This window comes from Channa argus, chromosome 15 (assembly GCF_033026475.1).
Source record: "Channa argus isolate prfri chromosome 15, Channa argus male v1.0, whole genome shotgun sequence".
Lineage (NCBI taxonomy): Eukaryota > Metazoa > Chordata > Actinopteri > Anabantiformes > Channidae > Channa > Channa argus.
Window position 1 is genome coordinate 12680473 of NC_090211.1, and position 18169 is coordinate 12698641.

Consider the following 18169-nt stretch of genomic DNA (forward strand, 5'->3'; position numbering starts at 1 on the left):
TAATGGGGGCAGGGAGTGACATCATGACCTTCATCAGGTCCCCCTCGTGGTCAGTCCTCGCCCCACCTAACGCCACATCTGGTTTGACCATCTCCACCCCAAACCCCCTCTATCCACCCCCACCTGCACCTCATCAATCCTCTGTGTCATCATTGCCACATTCTGGCTGTAGCCAAAGTAATTCATGACACAAAGATGTGAAAATGATGAATGGACTTTTCCGGACAGGATGCAGCAGTGGTTGAAGAGACACCCCACCCTCACTCATCTTTCTGATCCATTTTTCACTTTCTTTCCCCTGCCACATCTCTCTGTTCTCTGTCCTTCTTGAGTGAGTAGAAAACCAAGTGATCACATTACACAAATATAGGCCACCAAAATGTGTTTTTGGTTGACTCCCCACAATGGCTTTTAATGACCAGCCTTTTTTCTGCATACAGTCTTGTTGCAGGTCGTGAGTAACATGTAAGAAATGAAGAAACTCCTAAATTCAATTTATTTGTTTTTCTACAAACTCTGACCAGACATAGGCAAAGGAACATATAATTTCATGCATCTGCGTTCCATTTTTTTTTTTCAAGTTTGACAATCAAAACATAGTTCCCGCTGCTGCATCTAGTCTTCACATCCCAAACCACTAGCGTTACTTTAAACTTTTTCATGTTTGTATACCATTCCTTGTTATGTTTGTCTCCCCACAGCATGTTCATGTTCATACTATATGAGTTCCTGTTGTTTTAGGGTTGTTGATATGAATAAAAGTCAAACAGTCTGCCAAGGGACCATAATCACAGCCTTGCACTCTGAGACTACTGCCCAACACTATGTATATATTGTCCCCGAATGCTGTAGACATTCTTATAATAGCTCACAATTTAGATATACATCTTAAACATTGGTCAGACATGGTTATTACCTTCATAAATTGTAGTCATTTTCTGTGATGTATGTCATATGATTTTAATGTCTGCGTCAGGGTGTGTGTTAAGCCTTTGGGGACATGGTTTCAAACAGAGCTAGCTTTTAGAATCCTTCTATAGTCATCGCTTGCATTTTGTCCCCATGAACTCTAGCATCCAATATCAGACCAAAGAAACGCTCCCTTGTTTCTGAGCTCCCCCAGGGCAAAGTGGCACTGGTAGATATTTAAGAGATTTAAGCTTCCTTTGTTTAGGAGACTCAAGCCACTCCTCCTCTAGCCTCCTAAAGAACAGTATACGAGCAAAATAACTGTTCTTTAATACAATATCTGCACAATCTGTGCATCTACTTAAAGACAGAGAAAGAGTTTTGTTTCCATAAAAGTGATGAATAGCATGAATCAATATTAAATATAAGTTTTCTTGAGATCATCTGTTTTCCAAGCTTTCCAAAATAATTCTCCATGGAGTTGCACACTTTGTCTGACATCAATTATTTTGATGCTATGCACAGTAGGACAGATTCAATAAAATACATAAAACTGCAGGTTAAACACTCCCCAAAGAAGAAGATTTGGTGCTCAGATTTAATAAAAGAGGCATATAGGAACATATTATCCACTATACATTGATGTGAATAGGTTGAGAGATTCTTTTTCATGTAGTTTGATTAGTGGACCAGGATTACAGCCAATCCTCACTCATTTACTCTTACTGAGAAGAAAAACAATTAAGCCATACATGTTGGCTATCAAGGAGACAGCGCACTCATGCACAGACACACCAATAGATAACACACACTCACAAAGACACAAGTCTCATTTAATCCTTTATGATGCGCCTGGAATTTGTAATGATTTTAATTAGGAAAGGTGCACTAGGAGTCTACTCCATTGCAATGCTGACACTCCAGGATGCCTGGAGCCAATTAAAAATATGTGCTGATCAAACAGCCTGCCCTCGCCATGGAAGGCTGTCCCTAGAGTCTTTGCTGCTGCAGAGGGACGGCCAAGCTCAGGGCCTCCTGCTCCCACCGAATTCTCCAGCAGAGGAGCCGGATGAGCTACACCCGACCCTCTCCACTCTGAGATCTGGTTCAAGGCTCAGCTACTCCCATTAGCAGCATAGTACAGTGGGCAACAAACGGCCAAGCAGTGAGCGGGAGCCACATAAAGGGAATTCTTCAGTTCACAATCAAATGTCTGTGAGAAAATGTCACACACCCATTTGATCCCCGCAGAGATCCTTTTTTTTCCACAAGGGAAATGGCTCAGCCCAATTTTGCTTCACACTCTGAGTAAGAACACCACATTAAATTAGAATTATATGACAATTTAGAATGACAATTATGACTGGTATTAATTACACTTTTTGTTTCAAGCAATCCCTCCGATGTTGCCAGGCCCATGAGTGCCCAAAATAGATCATTTTAAACGAATGAAAGCGACTTATATTTTCTAAATGTTAATATTCTTGAGGAATCTTTCATCTCTGTCACATATTTTCCTCCTCCCACTGTGAAGTCCCTCCTCCCTCTACCATTAAGCATCTCTGTCCCTGGTGATTAATGATACTAATGAGCATGTGCAGCCATTGACTCCGCCATACATTATTCTATCCTCTGGTTAAGGCCATGTGTCATGTCCTCCAGAGGACGGAGAACATGGCTCCCTGGTCATAAACAATATTAACTTATACCTTTTGCAATATCTTTGTCAGATGGGCAAGTGATGCACATGCACATACTTATGCAGAAATATGCACAAAGCGTATCTTTAGTTTTAACAACTGAAGAGATATTACACGTCTAACATTTTAAAAGAAATAAGGTACACCCATGTATTTGCGGAAATACTTCACTCTTAAATTTTACATTTAATGTCAATTCTGTCTTTAAATAATTTTCAACCTGAAGTGTTACTGTGAGCACATGTTGCTCATTGAACTAACCGTGTCTGCAGCTGTTTCATCTTTACTCTACTTCAGCATTGTTGCAATAATCTGCCATTGTTAAACTTTTATCTTGGCTGCAGGCTTGTCAGGTGGGCAATGAGAGTGATAACAGCATATTTGAAGATCCATAAAAGGTACCCATATCTTTGGGAGTCCTATCAGCCGGACGCTGAAATACGGCTCGTCGCTTTTATGTCGGAACCACAATCAGCCATTGGGATGTGAAAGATATCCTATTGGCATCCAGGAGAACTGGTTTACACCTTGCAGAGGACATTTTTAATTGACACTTTATACTAAAGGCATATACATGTCATATAAACAGATTTGTTGGTATGATGGCTAAGCTGGATTTATGGCACCAAGCAAAGAGTAGTGCATAGAGATGGACATACGCTGATTATTTTACAGTAACTTTAGTGATCACTACATCAGATAAGTCTGAAGAAATGCACAGTTTTGTTCTGTTCGAAAGCCGCTAGTTGTCTTTAACAGTGACACTTTAACATACCTTGATTGTAATGCGTACTTTTTATCGGTGCTGTAGATAAGCATTAACATACAGTATAAGGCTGTTAACTCCCTTAGATCTCACTTAGGGCTGCAGCCAGCTGTGCTGCACGGCCTGAATCACTGCAACCCAATTGATCATTCATCAGTAACTGGTGCCATAGTCTCGGCATCATCTTGAGATCAACGATTGGAAGATGATGCTGTCACTACTCATTTTTTGGCTTCACACATGACAAGTTTTTTAAGTTAAGTACAGTTACTTGGCATAATTACATTACTAAATGTTGCTGGCAAACATATAGTTTTATATTTTTGTTGGGTGTGAAACCAAGTTTATTTGGATTTTAACCATCAATGGCATCCAATCGTATGGTCATTTACATTTTTGGTATTACTCCTCTTTAGTGTAAGCTTGAAATCTTTATTGATGATAACTTTTAGATTTACAGATAAGAGAAGTGGCCTGTGACTTGTTTTACATTCTTCCTCATGAAATTTCATGATCACCTTGTCTCCTTTATTTAAAAAACTCATCTGCATGCAGAGGATTTTATATGTCTGTTACCAGTGAACTGGAAGCAGGCTCTGCTGCTTAGCACAATCTCTCTTATGTTACAATGTAAGCAGAGCAGATACATAGTCTTCACTTGAACCATCTCACTGCCAACTGATTTCCTTGATTATTATTACTTCAGGAAACTGGCAAATGGAAAAACCAATCATGATAAATCTGTCCTAACAAACATTCAGGGTAATGTAAGAGGAAGATGAAGCACAAGTTGTGCAAAATGAATGCAGGAGCTTTGAGGAAACCCAAGACTGAGCACATTTATCCATGGACAAACCTGGGACTGGGGAATACCAGGCCCTTTTTCTGGAACATGATCCCTGCCATACTTTTCCAATGCTTCTCCAACCTACAGCAGAGGGACAAAACAATTGCCCCCCCATTGACTTCAAGCAAAACCTTTTTTAGTGACAACAGCCGTGTTGGTCACATGACCATTAGAGCATCATGTACCCCCCCCTCCACCACTACCCCTTCACTGCAGATTTCAAGGAGTAATATGGCTGGTGCATTTACTAATGGAAGCATAATGGTTTTCTTTTGTGTTGTGAAGCTTACAGCAGCTGTGTTAAGAACACACTGAATTAATGCTCGATACTGTCTGAAGCAATGAAAGGAGCATCAACAAAAACTTTTTATTGATTCACCTATTTTAAAAAATTTTATTGGGAGAATGGGTATTTTTGTTTCAAAGAAATGCCGATGCATACAGATAGCAGTTCTCCAGTGCATTGATATGAACATGGTACAAAAGCACATTCATGGACGTAAAAAAAGCTGATGTCACTTTTAAAAAGTTTTGGTCCATTTTTAATAGCACGGAATTTTACTTATATGTCCAACAGGTGATGAACTTTACAGATGTTGTCCTTTCCATTGTGGGCCTGCAGGGCTCCAGGGGAAACAAACCTGGGCTCCTGCAGTCCCCAGTGAGGTAATGAGGGGGTTAAATATGACGTCAGGATGTCTGTGTCTGTGAACGTAAAGGTAAAAAAGGGCAAACGTGCCAGAGATGTCAAAGGATTGTGGGCTTGTGCTGCAGGGGAATAGAGCCTGCATTTATATGAACAAACTCCCTGCATTCTTCAGTACCCAAATGTCAGTGAAGGCAATGACTTTAAACAAGGGGTTAATTGTATAAATCTGCTCTTTTATCAAAATTAGATGTTTGACCTACTGTTTTTTTTTTAGTGTTTTTCATTAAAACCGACTTTGGGTTAGGCTGTACCTCCTGCTTGCATGCTTTGTCCACTGCCTTCTATACGCATGCCTGAAATGATCTTTTGTCTTCAGTGGGAGGAAGTATGATGTGAATTAACGAGATGTGCAACAGACTATGTTTGGCCTGTTGCTAAATGTTTGTGCTCCCCGTTAGAGCAGTGATTCTCTGTCCAAATTATCTCAAAATAAAATAAGCAGTTTTATTAGTGTATTAAGATCATTATCCCTTTTTTTTTTTTTTTTTTTTGATGTGAAGGAAGATCCATGCAAGGTGCAGTTTTAAATACCGTACCAGGCATTAGAAGGCTTCTGGTTCAAGCGCTTCTAACGTTACCCCTCCAAACACGCATGCACTTAGCTATTTCCACCATCCAGACCTCATTTATGACAATCCACCCATGATACAAAACAAAGGTTACTGCATTCAGTCTGTGAGCTGTTAAATTCAGTTTTAGAATCGTATGTAAGTTTTCTAGTGTCTATGTGATTCATTACAACTTAATTAATATCGACTGATGAGAAGCTATCCATCATGCGCGCGCGCGCGCACACACACACACACACACACACACACACACACACACAGAGGTCAAAGGCTATCGGTATCATATCTCCATATTATATCGTACTATGGTTTGAGGACCTAACTTCACCAAGCTACACGTATAAAATCAAACTCAGTGATGCGTCCACGCATTTAGATTAAATTGTATATATTGACGTCATGCTGTGAGCCTACGTACAATGAAGATAATCGATTAAAAACCACCCACACAACTTCAGTATCGAGGTAAAATACACCAAACCTATAGCGTTTTTGTTTCATACTTGCACGACAAAACAATCTCTTATACACGCAGAGCCTGATTCGTGTAGGCCCCATCATTGTCAGGTGTTTCAGATGCTCACCCATGCTTGGAGTAACTCTCCACAGTTTATGTGTAGAAAGAAAAGCATTATAGGCCCAGACAATGAGTTTGTCTATCCTTACTATCCAAGGGCTCTTCCAGCGTCTGTAGATGTGGGTGGGAGGCACGGACTGTCAATCACCAATGCTTCATTGACCAAGGACAATCGTCGTCGTAAAACTGGTCTTTTTTTTTTTTTTTTAAGAAATCACCCACTCTGCATTAATTATTACTTTATCATTTCCGTGTGTGTGTGTACGTATTAGTGCGTGAGCAACTGGCCACCCCTTTGATTATTTCATTTTGCATGCACTCACTTTAGAAGAGCCCACATCGAGATTAAATTCCATTACCTTCTGCTCAAATACAAGTATTAGTATTCAAGCAAATCGGACGACCTTTTGTAAAATTTCACACGGGGCAGCAGTGTCAGCTGTGGTAAATGACATGGGGCTCAGACTGGGGGAATGCAAAAATCCATTAATCTGTTTGAAGTAAATCTGTGCAGGTTCAGATATATTCAAAAATATTTTCTTTTCCGGTGATTCGGCTCACCACAAACCACCCGGGTTGGGTTCATCTACCCAAAAGTATTTTATATTAAATAATAGCCTAAATAAAGTATATTTTGTCTGTTTTAAGGACATCTAAAGTGCTTAAGAATAAAATTCTAATCTGGGCTCGAGGTCACTGAAGTGTACGCAAATTATTTAAATACATTTTGATGTCATTAATATTAACAGCTTAGTCCAGTTGCAGTTCCTGTATGTTTTACTTATTTTCATGAGACCTATCAGTTAAATGAAATGTTTAGGCAAACAACAAATGATTAAAAACAAAGTGTTAGACAGTTTCAGTTGTGTAGAGGGAAAAAAAATCAAATGAAAAAAAATAAAGATATTTCTGTTCCTTTATTATTCTTAGTCAAACGTTTTGTGGGGATATCAGAAAGCTATACGCTTGTGACAGATTACAATCAGGGGGCTTCTGGAAATTATTTTCAGAAAAACATTGATGACAATTTGTGTTAAATGCCTGTGATGAATGGGCTACATGGTAGCAACATACATGTAGGACAATCAGTAAAAAATGTCCCACATTTTGTCTGCAGGTTCCACGCTGGTGTCTACATTAGCGTCACACATCCATCCTCTATCTCTTCTGGCTCCATGCAAGTATTTACCCCCTCATATATATTTACTGATAAATCTAAACCACAACTATTTCAAACAGCATGCGACGTTTTCCGATTAACTCTGTCTAGATGTACTTTAAATTAATTGCAAACTCATTCCTTTTTAATCGTTTTGAACACACTAACGCAATACGACAAACCTTATGCAGCCACACTTTAAAATGGTGAAAGATTCCTTGCAGATTTTCTCCATTAAAGCGGATTTCGGCTCGGGGATCCACGATCGGAGCTGTTTTCTCTCACGTGCAGCCTATAATCTCAATTGTTTCGAGGCTCGTTTCGCGTGCTTTCGTAACTTTTTCTTAATCATTTGGCGTCGCTGGTCCGTATTTATCCAAAAAAGTAACCTCGATTATTTTAAATATCCAACATATAATTTCCCCCCTCTCTGCAGCATTCCCTTTGATACATGCTTGACTCATATGGCTTCAGGGCCAATAGGGGTCCGCCTTTGGGGCGCCTCGAAACCGCCTCTTCTTATCCCCTTTCATCATCTAACCCGGGACGCCTTGAAACCGCAGAGCCAGTTATTGCCTTTTTTTTTTCAGACAGCCCAGTGCGGACTGGCCAACAGCCAATCAGAGACTTGTTTACACTCTGTGAGTGACAATGCTCTGCCACTGCGCCAGCCAATCAAATCCTTTCATACAACGGTGGGATTCATTTGTAAACATTTAGCAAAATGTAGTAACCCCAGTCCATAGTAATAACAGGGGGGGGGGGGGTATTGGAATTACTGTCTTGTCTGCATAATTCAGTGTAGACTTTCAAGAAATTGGCTTTGAAACCGTTTGTCAAAAAGCCTCTACTGACTGTGAAGATGGTAAAAGTCTAGAGTCAAGACTGAGTGTAAGATGTGTTTAATTGTTAGCACTTTTTAGGATGGGGGAGGGAGGTCAGTAATGTCCTAAATATTAATCTGGGACACATATATAAATGATTTATGTTTCAAAAGAATATTGGTTTTATAGTTATGATTAAGGTTATGTTGTTTGTCTAATTATTTTAGCATTCCTGAGGGCTGTGATTTTAAATATGTAGGTATATGTCTTATGCATGAATGTAATATGTTAGCCCACCTATATCAAAATGTTAAATTAAGACTGTCTAGCAAGTGTTGATACACTGAATTGCACATTTTTTAAAAATATATATATTTGTGTAGATTAATTTATGTTTGTTACCAATGCTTATAACGACCCACTTGTTAAACTAATATCTAAAATTCTAAGCTCTTTGGGTGGTGTGCATATTCCTTTATGTACGGAGCGTCCAAATATTATATGCTCAGTTTGGGCTTAGTTCAAACTCTAACACTGACAATTAATTTTTTTCAACATCATTATAATATCTAAAATTCTAAGCTCTTTGGGTGGTGTGCATATTCCTTTATGTACGGAGCGTCCAAATATTATATGCTCAGTTTGGGCTTAGTTCAAACTCTAACACTGACAATTAATTTTTTTCAACATCATTATCACCATTGTCTGTAGAAAATCTACTGTGCATTTTTAAGCTGAAGCTGCCCTGAGCTCCATTGTAAGTGATTTACATTATCTAGTGCTTTAAATCTGGCGCTTTTCACTCTGTTTAGCCTTGCCAGTCACCACACCATTGGACTTTGCTATCGGCCAATCAGAACCTTCCGTATGTCCGGGCGGGCGGCACGAGCTCATTAACATGCACGTATCCGACCAATGGGAGGTCGTGTTTACCCTGCCCCGAGACGCGAGGTACGCAGTTGCACCGGGAGAGAAACCGCTGCTCGGAGATCCGAGCCGCGATCCAGCCAGGCCGGAAGCCCCAGTCCCACTGCTTCCATAGACTGAACCAGCAGGCTACTGCACAGCCTCAGATGGAAATACTGTAGGATTTCACTCTAGCCACATGCTTTATTCCAGTTTTTGGTTTTAAATGGGCGTCGCACTTGGCCTTGCACCTTCCCTCTCTGTGTTTTGTGATTTTATATTTTATGGTTATGCAAGGATTTAACATACCAGTAAGTAGTATTTTTATTAACTTAATTTTAATAATTTTTGAAATAAAGTCCTTTAAGTCCTGGATCTTTGTTGTAAAATGATAGAAGCAATATTTTGTCTAAATGTTATATGTGAGATATTGTCCCTTGCAGCCAGTGCATTGCCATAATTTAAAAAATCATAACAGGATGTGGATCCTATGTGGAATAAACTGACAATTTAATGTAACAAACTGGCAAAAATATAGCTCTATAAATCAAGCTATTATAATTATTAATATTATTATTTGTATCATTATTATTATCATTATAATTTTATTATTATTATTATGTTGGCAGCAGTTTTGTAAATAATTTATCAACATTTGGAGGAAGTTAGAATTTTTGGATAATCTTTGTTTTAACCTAGTTGCAGAAATGTGGCAGGCTACGTAAGCAATTTTTACTTTTGTGATTTAAAAGCCTGTGTTTAATTGCGTAAATACACATTTATTTCAATTTGTAAATAAATGTAGAAAGCAGTCTGCGCTTGTAGTCCGGCTGTGGAGAACCTGCATGGAGACAACGGGGAACATGTTTCCACTCGTACCGACTGAGGTGCACTCCCTGCCGGCCAGCTCAGTCACGGAGAGCCGCATGTGTCGAAGCACGGGCGTAATTTGATTTATTATGCGCGTTTGTGCTTTCGATTGGATTTTGTAAATGAAATTGACAACTGCTTAATGAATCGCATTAGAGGCGTATTTTTTTAATTATAGCGTGTATTTGGCGAGTTAATTCGCACGTTTACGGCTAAAATGAAACAAAACAATCATGGCTAGGTACGCCAGTACAATTATTTTCCCAGGAATGTACATTTCGACCGTCTACACTTGCCTGACTCATAAACAGTGAAGGATTTCATTTTGCTGGTGCTAGTGGACATATAGGGTGGGCTAAATGCAACAGCATGGCGAGGGGAAGGTAGGCTAATGGCTGACTGCAAAGCACTTTCTCAGTATGGAGACAAAGGCAGTCCTGCTGACGGGCGGCCATTCACCTTGGATCCCATATACAAGCCACAAACTGAAGACTCAGCTATCGTGCATGTTGGGCTCCTTTAACGTTTTCACGCATAGGGCTCACATACATGAAAACATTAACTCAGGAAACCTAACCTAAAAAAAGGGGGGGTGGGGGGTTAGATTTTGTCCCAGGGACCTCCTTATGGAAGGATTTTATTGTTGTTGATGAAGCACTGAATTGTAGGCGAGACTCAGACTGGCTACATGGGGAGATAATGTTGGGAGTGAAATAGCCTATATCATTACTACATCCCTGCTTCTTGTTATATATTGTTCAACTGAGCTTTTTATAGTAATTACATTTACGGTGAAATGATGCTTTTATTTCGCTGGAGGCTCCCTGCAATCCCTTTTGAGAAACAATGTATTGTCCCCAAATGCAGATTTTGTAATATAAAGCAAAAGCTATACACCACTGCGTAAAGAAAATTAAGTCGTGTAGAATTTATTTATTTATTTGCCAATTTATAATTATAAAATAATGCAACCTTCTGCTTTCCTGCTTTTAATGCTTTAAATGCTCACAGCTATCACTGAGCCACAAAAAATGGGCTGTCACGTTTAGGTGATGTGCAAAGACAAAGACGTATATTTTCACGTTGGAATTACATTGTATTTTAATTAATGTGCAATATTTTATTTCATCTTGACTAAATAAGGATATTGTTGTGGCATGGTCGAGGATGTAGCCTATAATGTATTTGCTACTCCATTTGATTACCTGACCTGAAATAGGTCAAGGCAGATGAAGGCAGTGAGAGTGCAGTTATTCACATGCACGCACACAGACACACACACACTGGCGCGCGCCTTAGAAACACACAAACACACACAAGGAGGAGGAGGGGTGCATGTCTGCAGGAGCTGATGCATCTCTTTTATTTTAATTATATTCTTATTTTAAATTTCAGACCTTTTGCTGTATGATTTGTTTTCGAAACATTCTGCACTGACAGCAGAGGACTCTTGTGCCCGAAGGTCCACAAATTGGTCGAAGTATGATGTATTTGGCAATAATCCGTTTATTTTATAAACCGGGTTCTTGTTTGTAAAATAGTACAAAAAATAACACTTTGATACTTATGGAACTTAATGGCATTTAATATATAAGATCGTTATGGTGCACGATGTGACAACAGTCTCGAGGTGTAATGAGAGCTGAGAGCTGTAATGAGAGGCAGAAAAAACGCCTGTATCAATCGGAGACAATGGGACGAGGAGAAGGAAGGCAGCGTTGTTCACCTTGAGATGAAGGCTGTGTAGCCTTAGTTTTAACACAACCAAATAGGACACCACACTTCATTCTGTAAAGAACTCACGAGCTGTCCGGATTGTTGCAGCAATCGCGATTCTCTGAAAAAATATCTCCTGTTAATGTGCTTAAGCAAGCTTTCGGTGCAGAGTGACAGCTGGCAGCTGCTGACGTGGTAGTTGAATTACTAGTTTAAATTAAATATCACATAGTCATTTTTAGACATAAAAGAATATAAGACACAATGTGTGTCAGTCTGCTCGTTGTGCCTGTGCCTCTGGAATATGAAGCGCTCTTCTCCATGATGCATATTAGGCCTATGTGCAGGCTGATCAATAGAACTGAAGTTGAGCCTGGCTCACTGGGCTTTTGGACGCCTCGCTGGTCGTTTGTATCTGCATTGACTTAGTTTTGTCCCCTCCGCATTAGGTTGAAAAAGGTGGTTTTATCTTTAAGCAAAAGAAAACGTATTAGAGCTAAATCAATTAGAGCGCCACTAATTAATTATTACTATTTTGTCCTGCACACTGCAATGTCTGTATTTTTGCACAGCGTTATTCTCAACCCTGCAAAAACATTCTCTTGCTAATAAATGTTGCTGTGATTATTATTATTATTTTATTTTATTTTATTGTCTTCCTTTTCTTTGACAGAAAAGATGATCGGGGGGTACGTCTTTGGCTGGAGAAGCCTGCGATCGACTGAATGCAACACATAAATCTGAAGGAAAGGATTATTATATGGGTTGCATTTGATTTTCCTGACCTGCCCTATCCGGATTTCGGATTACTAAACATTCTTAGGAATGGAAGGACGGGATTTCGCTGCGCCGGCGCACCTCCTATCAGAGCGGGGCGCCCTGGTGCACCGAGCCGCCTCTCGGATCACTCCCTCGGGCCACAGCTCTGTGCAGCATGCCGGTCACTTCCCGCCGGGGAAATACTACCCCTCGCACATACCAATGGCTCCCCACTCAGGTTAGTCAAACATCTGCGGGGCTTTTGTCACACAAGAATGCAGCTACTGAAATGTCTTTTTGTTCTCATAGCAGCAGCATTTATCTTTCTCAAGGCTGGCTGTTGTCTCCAGTGCTCGTATAGACTAAATGTTGCGCCATAAAGCCTGTGCATTTATCAGAGTGAATAACAGGCTATGGTTTGCGTGGTACAAAGCGGATTATTCCGGCACAAAAGAGATGGGATATTGTGTTTTAAATAAATAGTTGCTCAGGTGTAGGTGTTGACAGAGTTTCACTAGTCAAATATCAGGTAACAAATCAGGTGAATTTTGATTTACTCTGTGTCCACAATCAGGAATTTTGATTAAGCCGAGCCAACGTTTACAGCTTAAGTATCTCAAAGGTAATAAAGGCACCTTAGTTAAACAAATAGCCATCTGATAAGTTAGGTAAATGCCATGGTATTTAAAATTGCATTAAAGATCTGTAAAAGTCTGCACGTAGGAAGCTGGACAGAGCACACTGGTCCTGGTTTCCCACTGGCTCTGGAGCTGAATCTGAAATGGGATTTTGACACTTCGCGTTAAAGTCATAAGTGTCACACCGATGCCGCCACTTATCCAAAACCCTTGGTCATACCCAGGGCCGGATGAACAGGTCTGCGTGAGTTAGAGTGTGTGTTGCAGGAAGCAGAACAATACTAGGAAATAATCCGTCTATATTGGGCTTCGAAGTGTCGGGGTGCAAATGTGTTCACAGTGCATGCATCGGGTTTAACAAGTGACCTGAGCATCTCTTGTACCCAAATGTGCACGTTTACAAACATGAGCCCACAAATATATGTCCAAGTTGTGTCCAAATGTTACAATTCAACACGAAGACTGCATAAACTATAGAAGGTGATATGTTTTCAAAATACATGGGATGGACACTGATTATTTCTACAAGCCCCATGAAAAATCATACTGCTTTTATTTTTCACTGTAACTTGATTTATGATAATTTTTTGAAGCTGTATAAGCAACTTTATAGGATGTATTGGATTTAATTTTAGTCTTTCTTCTTTTTTTTAAGACAAAAAATGCACAGCTGTTGTAATTCAGAATCACAATATAGGCCACTTTTGTCGTTTTTATTTCATCCAAGGTTAAACAAAAGAGATTTAAATAAGCCACATCAATGACATATTAACTGCACCAAACACTTAGACGTCTGAGAAAATATGTTAATGGCGTTTCTAAAACCACATGTTTAGGATGCAGCAGCTGAGGAATCTGGGGTCAGTGGAAATCAAGGGCTATTTAGACCTTTGAAAGTTATTTTATGTTGCCTATATCAGCTAAATGTATCACTGTATTCTGTGGGCACAGTGTAGGTGGTTGTTGTAGGTGCTCAAATAGTGTGCAGTATCAGTGCTTTCTGGATTCTGTTTTATTTGTTTGTGTGTGTTCAAATTTGAGGATATCTTATTCTTACTGTGTTACACTAATTAAAGTTTTCCAAAATTGTGTTTACAAAAATTCTAAATTCATTTGCAAAATCATACTAAACACTGGGTATGATTAGTGATTCAGGGGAATTCATGGGCACTATTCACCATTCATGTTTGCTTTTGGCACCACACACAGACACACACACACACAAACACACACTCAAGCACACACAGTGCCTGCATCTGTATGTTGTTTTTATTTTTTTTTTTCTCCTTGAGATGTTGTGTTGAGAGCATGAAGGCTAATGCTGGCTACAGGGCACAGGTGCTCCCCCGACCAGATTTGGTGTTTCTTTTGTAGTATTGTGCTGCGCCAACATGAAGACCTTCCCTCTGAATGTCATCACTGTCCATTGAGCAGCACAGGTGGTTTATTGTTCTCCCCAGCCTCGTCAGTAACACGTGGGTGTGACTGGAGATATATCTATTTAATATCCTCAAGATCTGGAAAATGAGTTACATTTCAGATGCTTGATTGAATTAACATGGGGAATAATTTGACATAAGTTCCCATAATTTTCAAACCCTCTCTAGGCTCTGTTAGAATTATTTTCTTATTGAGCTCTGCTGATGAACAATCTTTGATTTATTATTTTCATAATATTTGAAAATGTCAAGCATGTCATGATGCAAATAGATGGATGAGATATAAAGCATAATTCACAATTATTTATGACATATATTTTTAAGATGCTAATCCATCAAAACATTAGACAATGCAAATTTGTAATCCATGTGACACAAGGAAAAAAAAAAATATTTACCCTTGAAAGCCATTTCCAGATATTAAGTCCAAATTTAACACAAGCAAAAATGATTAATGCACTTTAATGCGATATATTTATTTTCAGCTATTTAAAGTGTTTTTTTTTTCCATCAGTTTGCCCAAATGAATACAGGTCAGTCCTACTATGTAAAAGCAGACAAATGCTCGTATGCTGTCAAAATGGCCCCAGACTATTGTTCATCTTGACAGGGCAGGTCATTAGTGTCCCTTCAAGTGTCTCGTATGCTAGCAACATTAGCACAACTGAACATGTTGTTTGCTGAGTGTGTTGGATCCCTTCAGTTTCTCTGTACTTTCCCCCTAGGGACTAACTTGCACACTGGTTCACATGAATACTTTACAAAGAGCATGAATATTTTAGGGTTGATGTAAAAATGCATTTGGAGGCAGGTTTCTGATGTGGCTCCTTGAAGAGGCTCGTCTGACTTTGCGGAGGTATTTATTGTTAGTGCTCTCCTCACCCCGACTGTTGAAAAGAGTGATGGCAGTTGCAACACCCTCCCTTGGCATTGTTCTGTGCTGTGTTGCAGGATTTCAACATATTCTTGGAGGAAATTTTCTTTTTTTTCTTTTGCACATATTGGGGAGTTTAGTTGCAATCAGGCAACAAATGACACACACACACTACTACCTTCTTGTCCACTGAACAATGTTACTCAGCACCGATACAGATTCTATCAGTGTGCATTTGCCTCTGTCCATCTTCACCTACTACAAGCCAGTCATTTGTAATGCATGTCAGGTGGTCGATTTATAGTTTGCACTTGCACTGTGTTCTGAGAATGTGACATTGGAGCAACTTCTCTCTCAGTGAGATGCAGACCTGTAAACTCATGTAATGCGGTTTAATTCAGCCGGCTCATTTACAAGGACTTTGAAAGAGTAATTTTATCTTCTGCTGGCTCTGGCCTAAGCTTGGAGACCGTCTTCACTTGGCTGTGAGGCCCGGGATTCAGATGTTGGATGGTGACAGAGCAGGAGACACAGTGGAGTTGTCTTTACTGCTGGCATTTATGTCTGGAGGGTTCATCTTTCAGCCATATTGTTCTGATCAGCGCACTCTGGCTGAGGTGTGGCTGTGTGAAAAGCAACAGGGGGTTCAGAGGCTGTCCATGGTTTAACTCTGCTCTAAACACCCCGTGTAAGCAAAGGTCATATTTGTGTCACCTAGCCCACTCAGCCTCCTTTTCCTTTACATCTCTTCTGCCTCGCTTTCCATAAACTGTCCTCTCTCTCCTCCCTTCCATTTCTCAGTCTCCTTTCTTTCCAGCAGGAAGACCCTTGTGTCTGGGAAGCGGTGGTCTTCCTGCCACTTCTGTTTTAGCCACCGTCCCCTGCCCCGGGCCATTGTTGCAGGCCCCAGCTTTGTGTGTGTTTTTATGTCTGCTGTTAGAGATAAAAAAACAGTGCCTTCCACCCCCTTTATTGTTTTCTGGTAGGATGTCCCTGTCATTCCCTTGGTTTTTATGTCCTAGCTGGATATCCGAGCAGCTTCCCCTTCAAAGGTTAGCTGTGCTGTCTGCATTCTCCCAATTTTTTCCCAAAGGGGAATAAATAACTTTACTGAGACTTTTATTGAATGCCTCATTGCTGTAATATCCCATGGGTCTGTGGTTGTTGGGAAGATGCTTCAAAGACAAACACAGGTGTTTGGTGGAGTTTGCAAAGGGCCGTTTACGACTAGGGTCTTTAAAGAATAAACTTCAGTAAGCGGGTGAGAGTTGTTCGTGGGAAAGAAGGTTTCTTCTCCTTGGCCTTGTAGCTCGTGTTGTGAGCACTCACAGTTCGTACCCTGCTCTCCTTTTGACATTACATAGCCCCACATCCTTGTTGACCCCAGGCAAGAGCAGTGGCTGAAGTGTGTTGCATGCTCAGAGTAATTATTTAGCAGTGCACCATCCAGTCGCACACAATTTGAGTGGATTTATTGAGAGAAATTCAAGAGGTGAGCCTTACCTGAAAGAAAGAAAACTGACATCTTCAATGACGTGTATAAAGAATTTCATTAAAGGGCTACTTGTATCCAGGAGCTGCTGTGGCGGAAGCACAGTGACAGAACGTGGGTTTTAGGCCAAGTTCCATTTGGCTCCGGCATTGCGCTCTCCCTCTCTCTTTTGCTCTAGCTCAGCAAAACAGAGTGAGAACCTTGGCCTGTTGTTTGGCTCATTTGTGGGTTGTTGTGAGATGACACGGCTCAGACGCAATGTCACAGGAGTCCCTCTGAATGGCGAAGGTGTTGCTTGGCATCCTACACCTGGCTGAAATAGCACCTTGCCCAGTGCTGCCACCATCTGTCACTTTCCCCTGACACTCCCACTGGAAACCCAAATAATAGGCAAGGGCAGTCAGTTGTCTTACAGGCCTTGTATATTGCAAATATTTCTGGTTATATTGGTAACAGGAGGCAACTTCAGTGACAGATTTGATATCAGATAAAAGTTTTAATCACCACAAAGTTGTCAATAGAAAGTGAAAGGCTTAGGCTGAGTGGAGAAAAACAAAATCATGTGTCCAGCTTTCCTAGAGGATTTTGGTTTGCGAATGGCCATGCTTCCTCAGACGGGCTCTTCAAAACAGACCGCCACCCACACTACACCGTGTGGCATGGTGCCACAGAGCACTAGCCTCGAGCATGGGGCGTGTACACAGGACAAGCACAAAGGAGACCCACGGGCGAGAGGGATGGGTAGGGTAATACCTTCCTGTATCAGATTTCAGGGGATTGGATTTCAAAACCTTCACATCTATTTTTACACTCAACATGAGGAAGTGAGAAGTTGCATTAAGAACACGGCTATGAAAGTGTTTAGTTCACTTCCCATGACAGACACACACGCTCACCCCCCCCCCCCCCACCACACACACACACACACACACACACACAAAAAAAATTTTCTGGACTGAAATATATTATTGTGAGATTGAATACATTTGCCTAAAGTCAGGCAGTGCTGTGTCGTTTGTTTGATTTAGATCTCTCTCTGGTTTGCTTTTTTTCCTTTTCTTTTCTGTCTCTTTTCCCTCATCCTCCCCTCTGTCCCTCAGTATCAGGTTTCTTCTCTTCAGGCAGCCCCAGGCCCACCTCAGCGCATGGCCTTATTGCATGTGACAGCTGTTATTCATTATTAACGACTCAAGCAGAAAATCCTGATTATTTGTTTTTTAATTTCAATTTTAGTATTGTAATTGTTCAGTGAAAAAAAACAAAAAAAGGGCCGTTGACCTATTGTTAGCAGATTTGTGGTCAGTAACAATAATGTATGCACAAGTGTGTATGAGTGTGTGTGGTTTTGTTTGGGTGGGTGTGTGAGTTTTTGCATGCATCTGTGTGTCCTGGGCTATGTTCTCCAGACACCCCTC

At 40.4% G+C, this 18169-nt stretch overlaps 1 protein-coding gene across 10 annotated transcripts in view; it reads left to right on the plus strand.

Moving 5' to 3' along the window:
- The first annotated feature begins 9022 nt into the window (after window positions 1-9022).
- The window catches only part of LOC137099609 (BAH and coiled-coil domain-containing protein 1), a 63210-nt gene continuing 54063 nt past the window's right edge, over window positions 9023-18169 (plus strand). For 7 of the 10 annotated variants that reach the window (XM_067476664.1, XM_067476666.1, XM_067476667.1 and 4 more), the window contains exons 1-2: window positions 9024-9277; window positions 12226-12549. In XM_067476664.1, the coding sequence (XP_067332765.1) occupies window positions 12378-12549 (172 nt within the window). In that variant the 5' untranslated portion in view covers window positions 9024-9277; window positions 12226-12377. Of the gene's footprint in view, window positions 9278-12225; window positions 12550-18169 lie in introns of all 10 variants that reach the window. The other 3 variants (XM_067476670.1, XM_067476669.1, XM_067476668.1) reach the window with 1 other exon arrangement.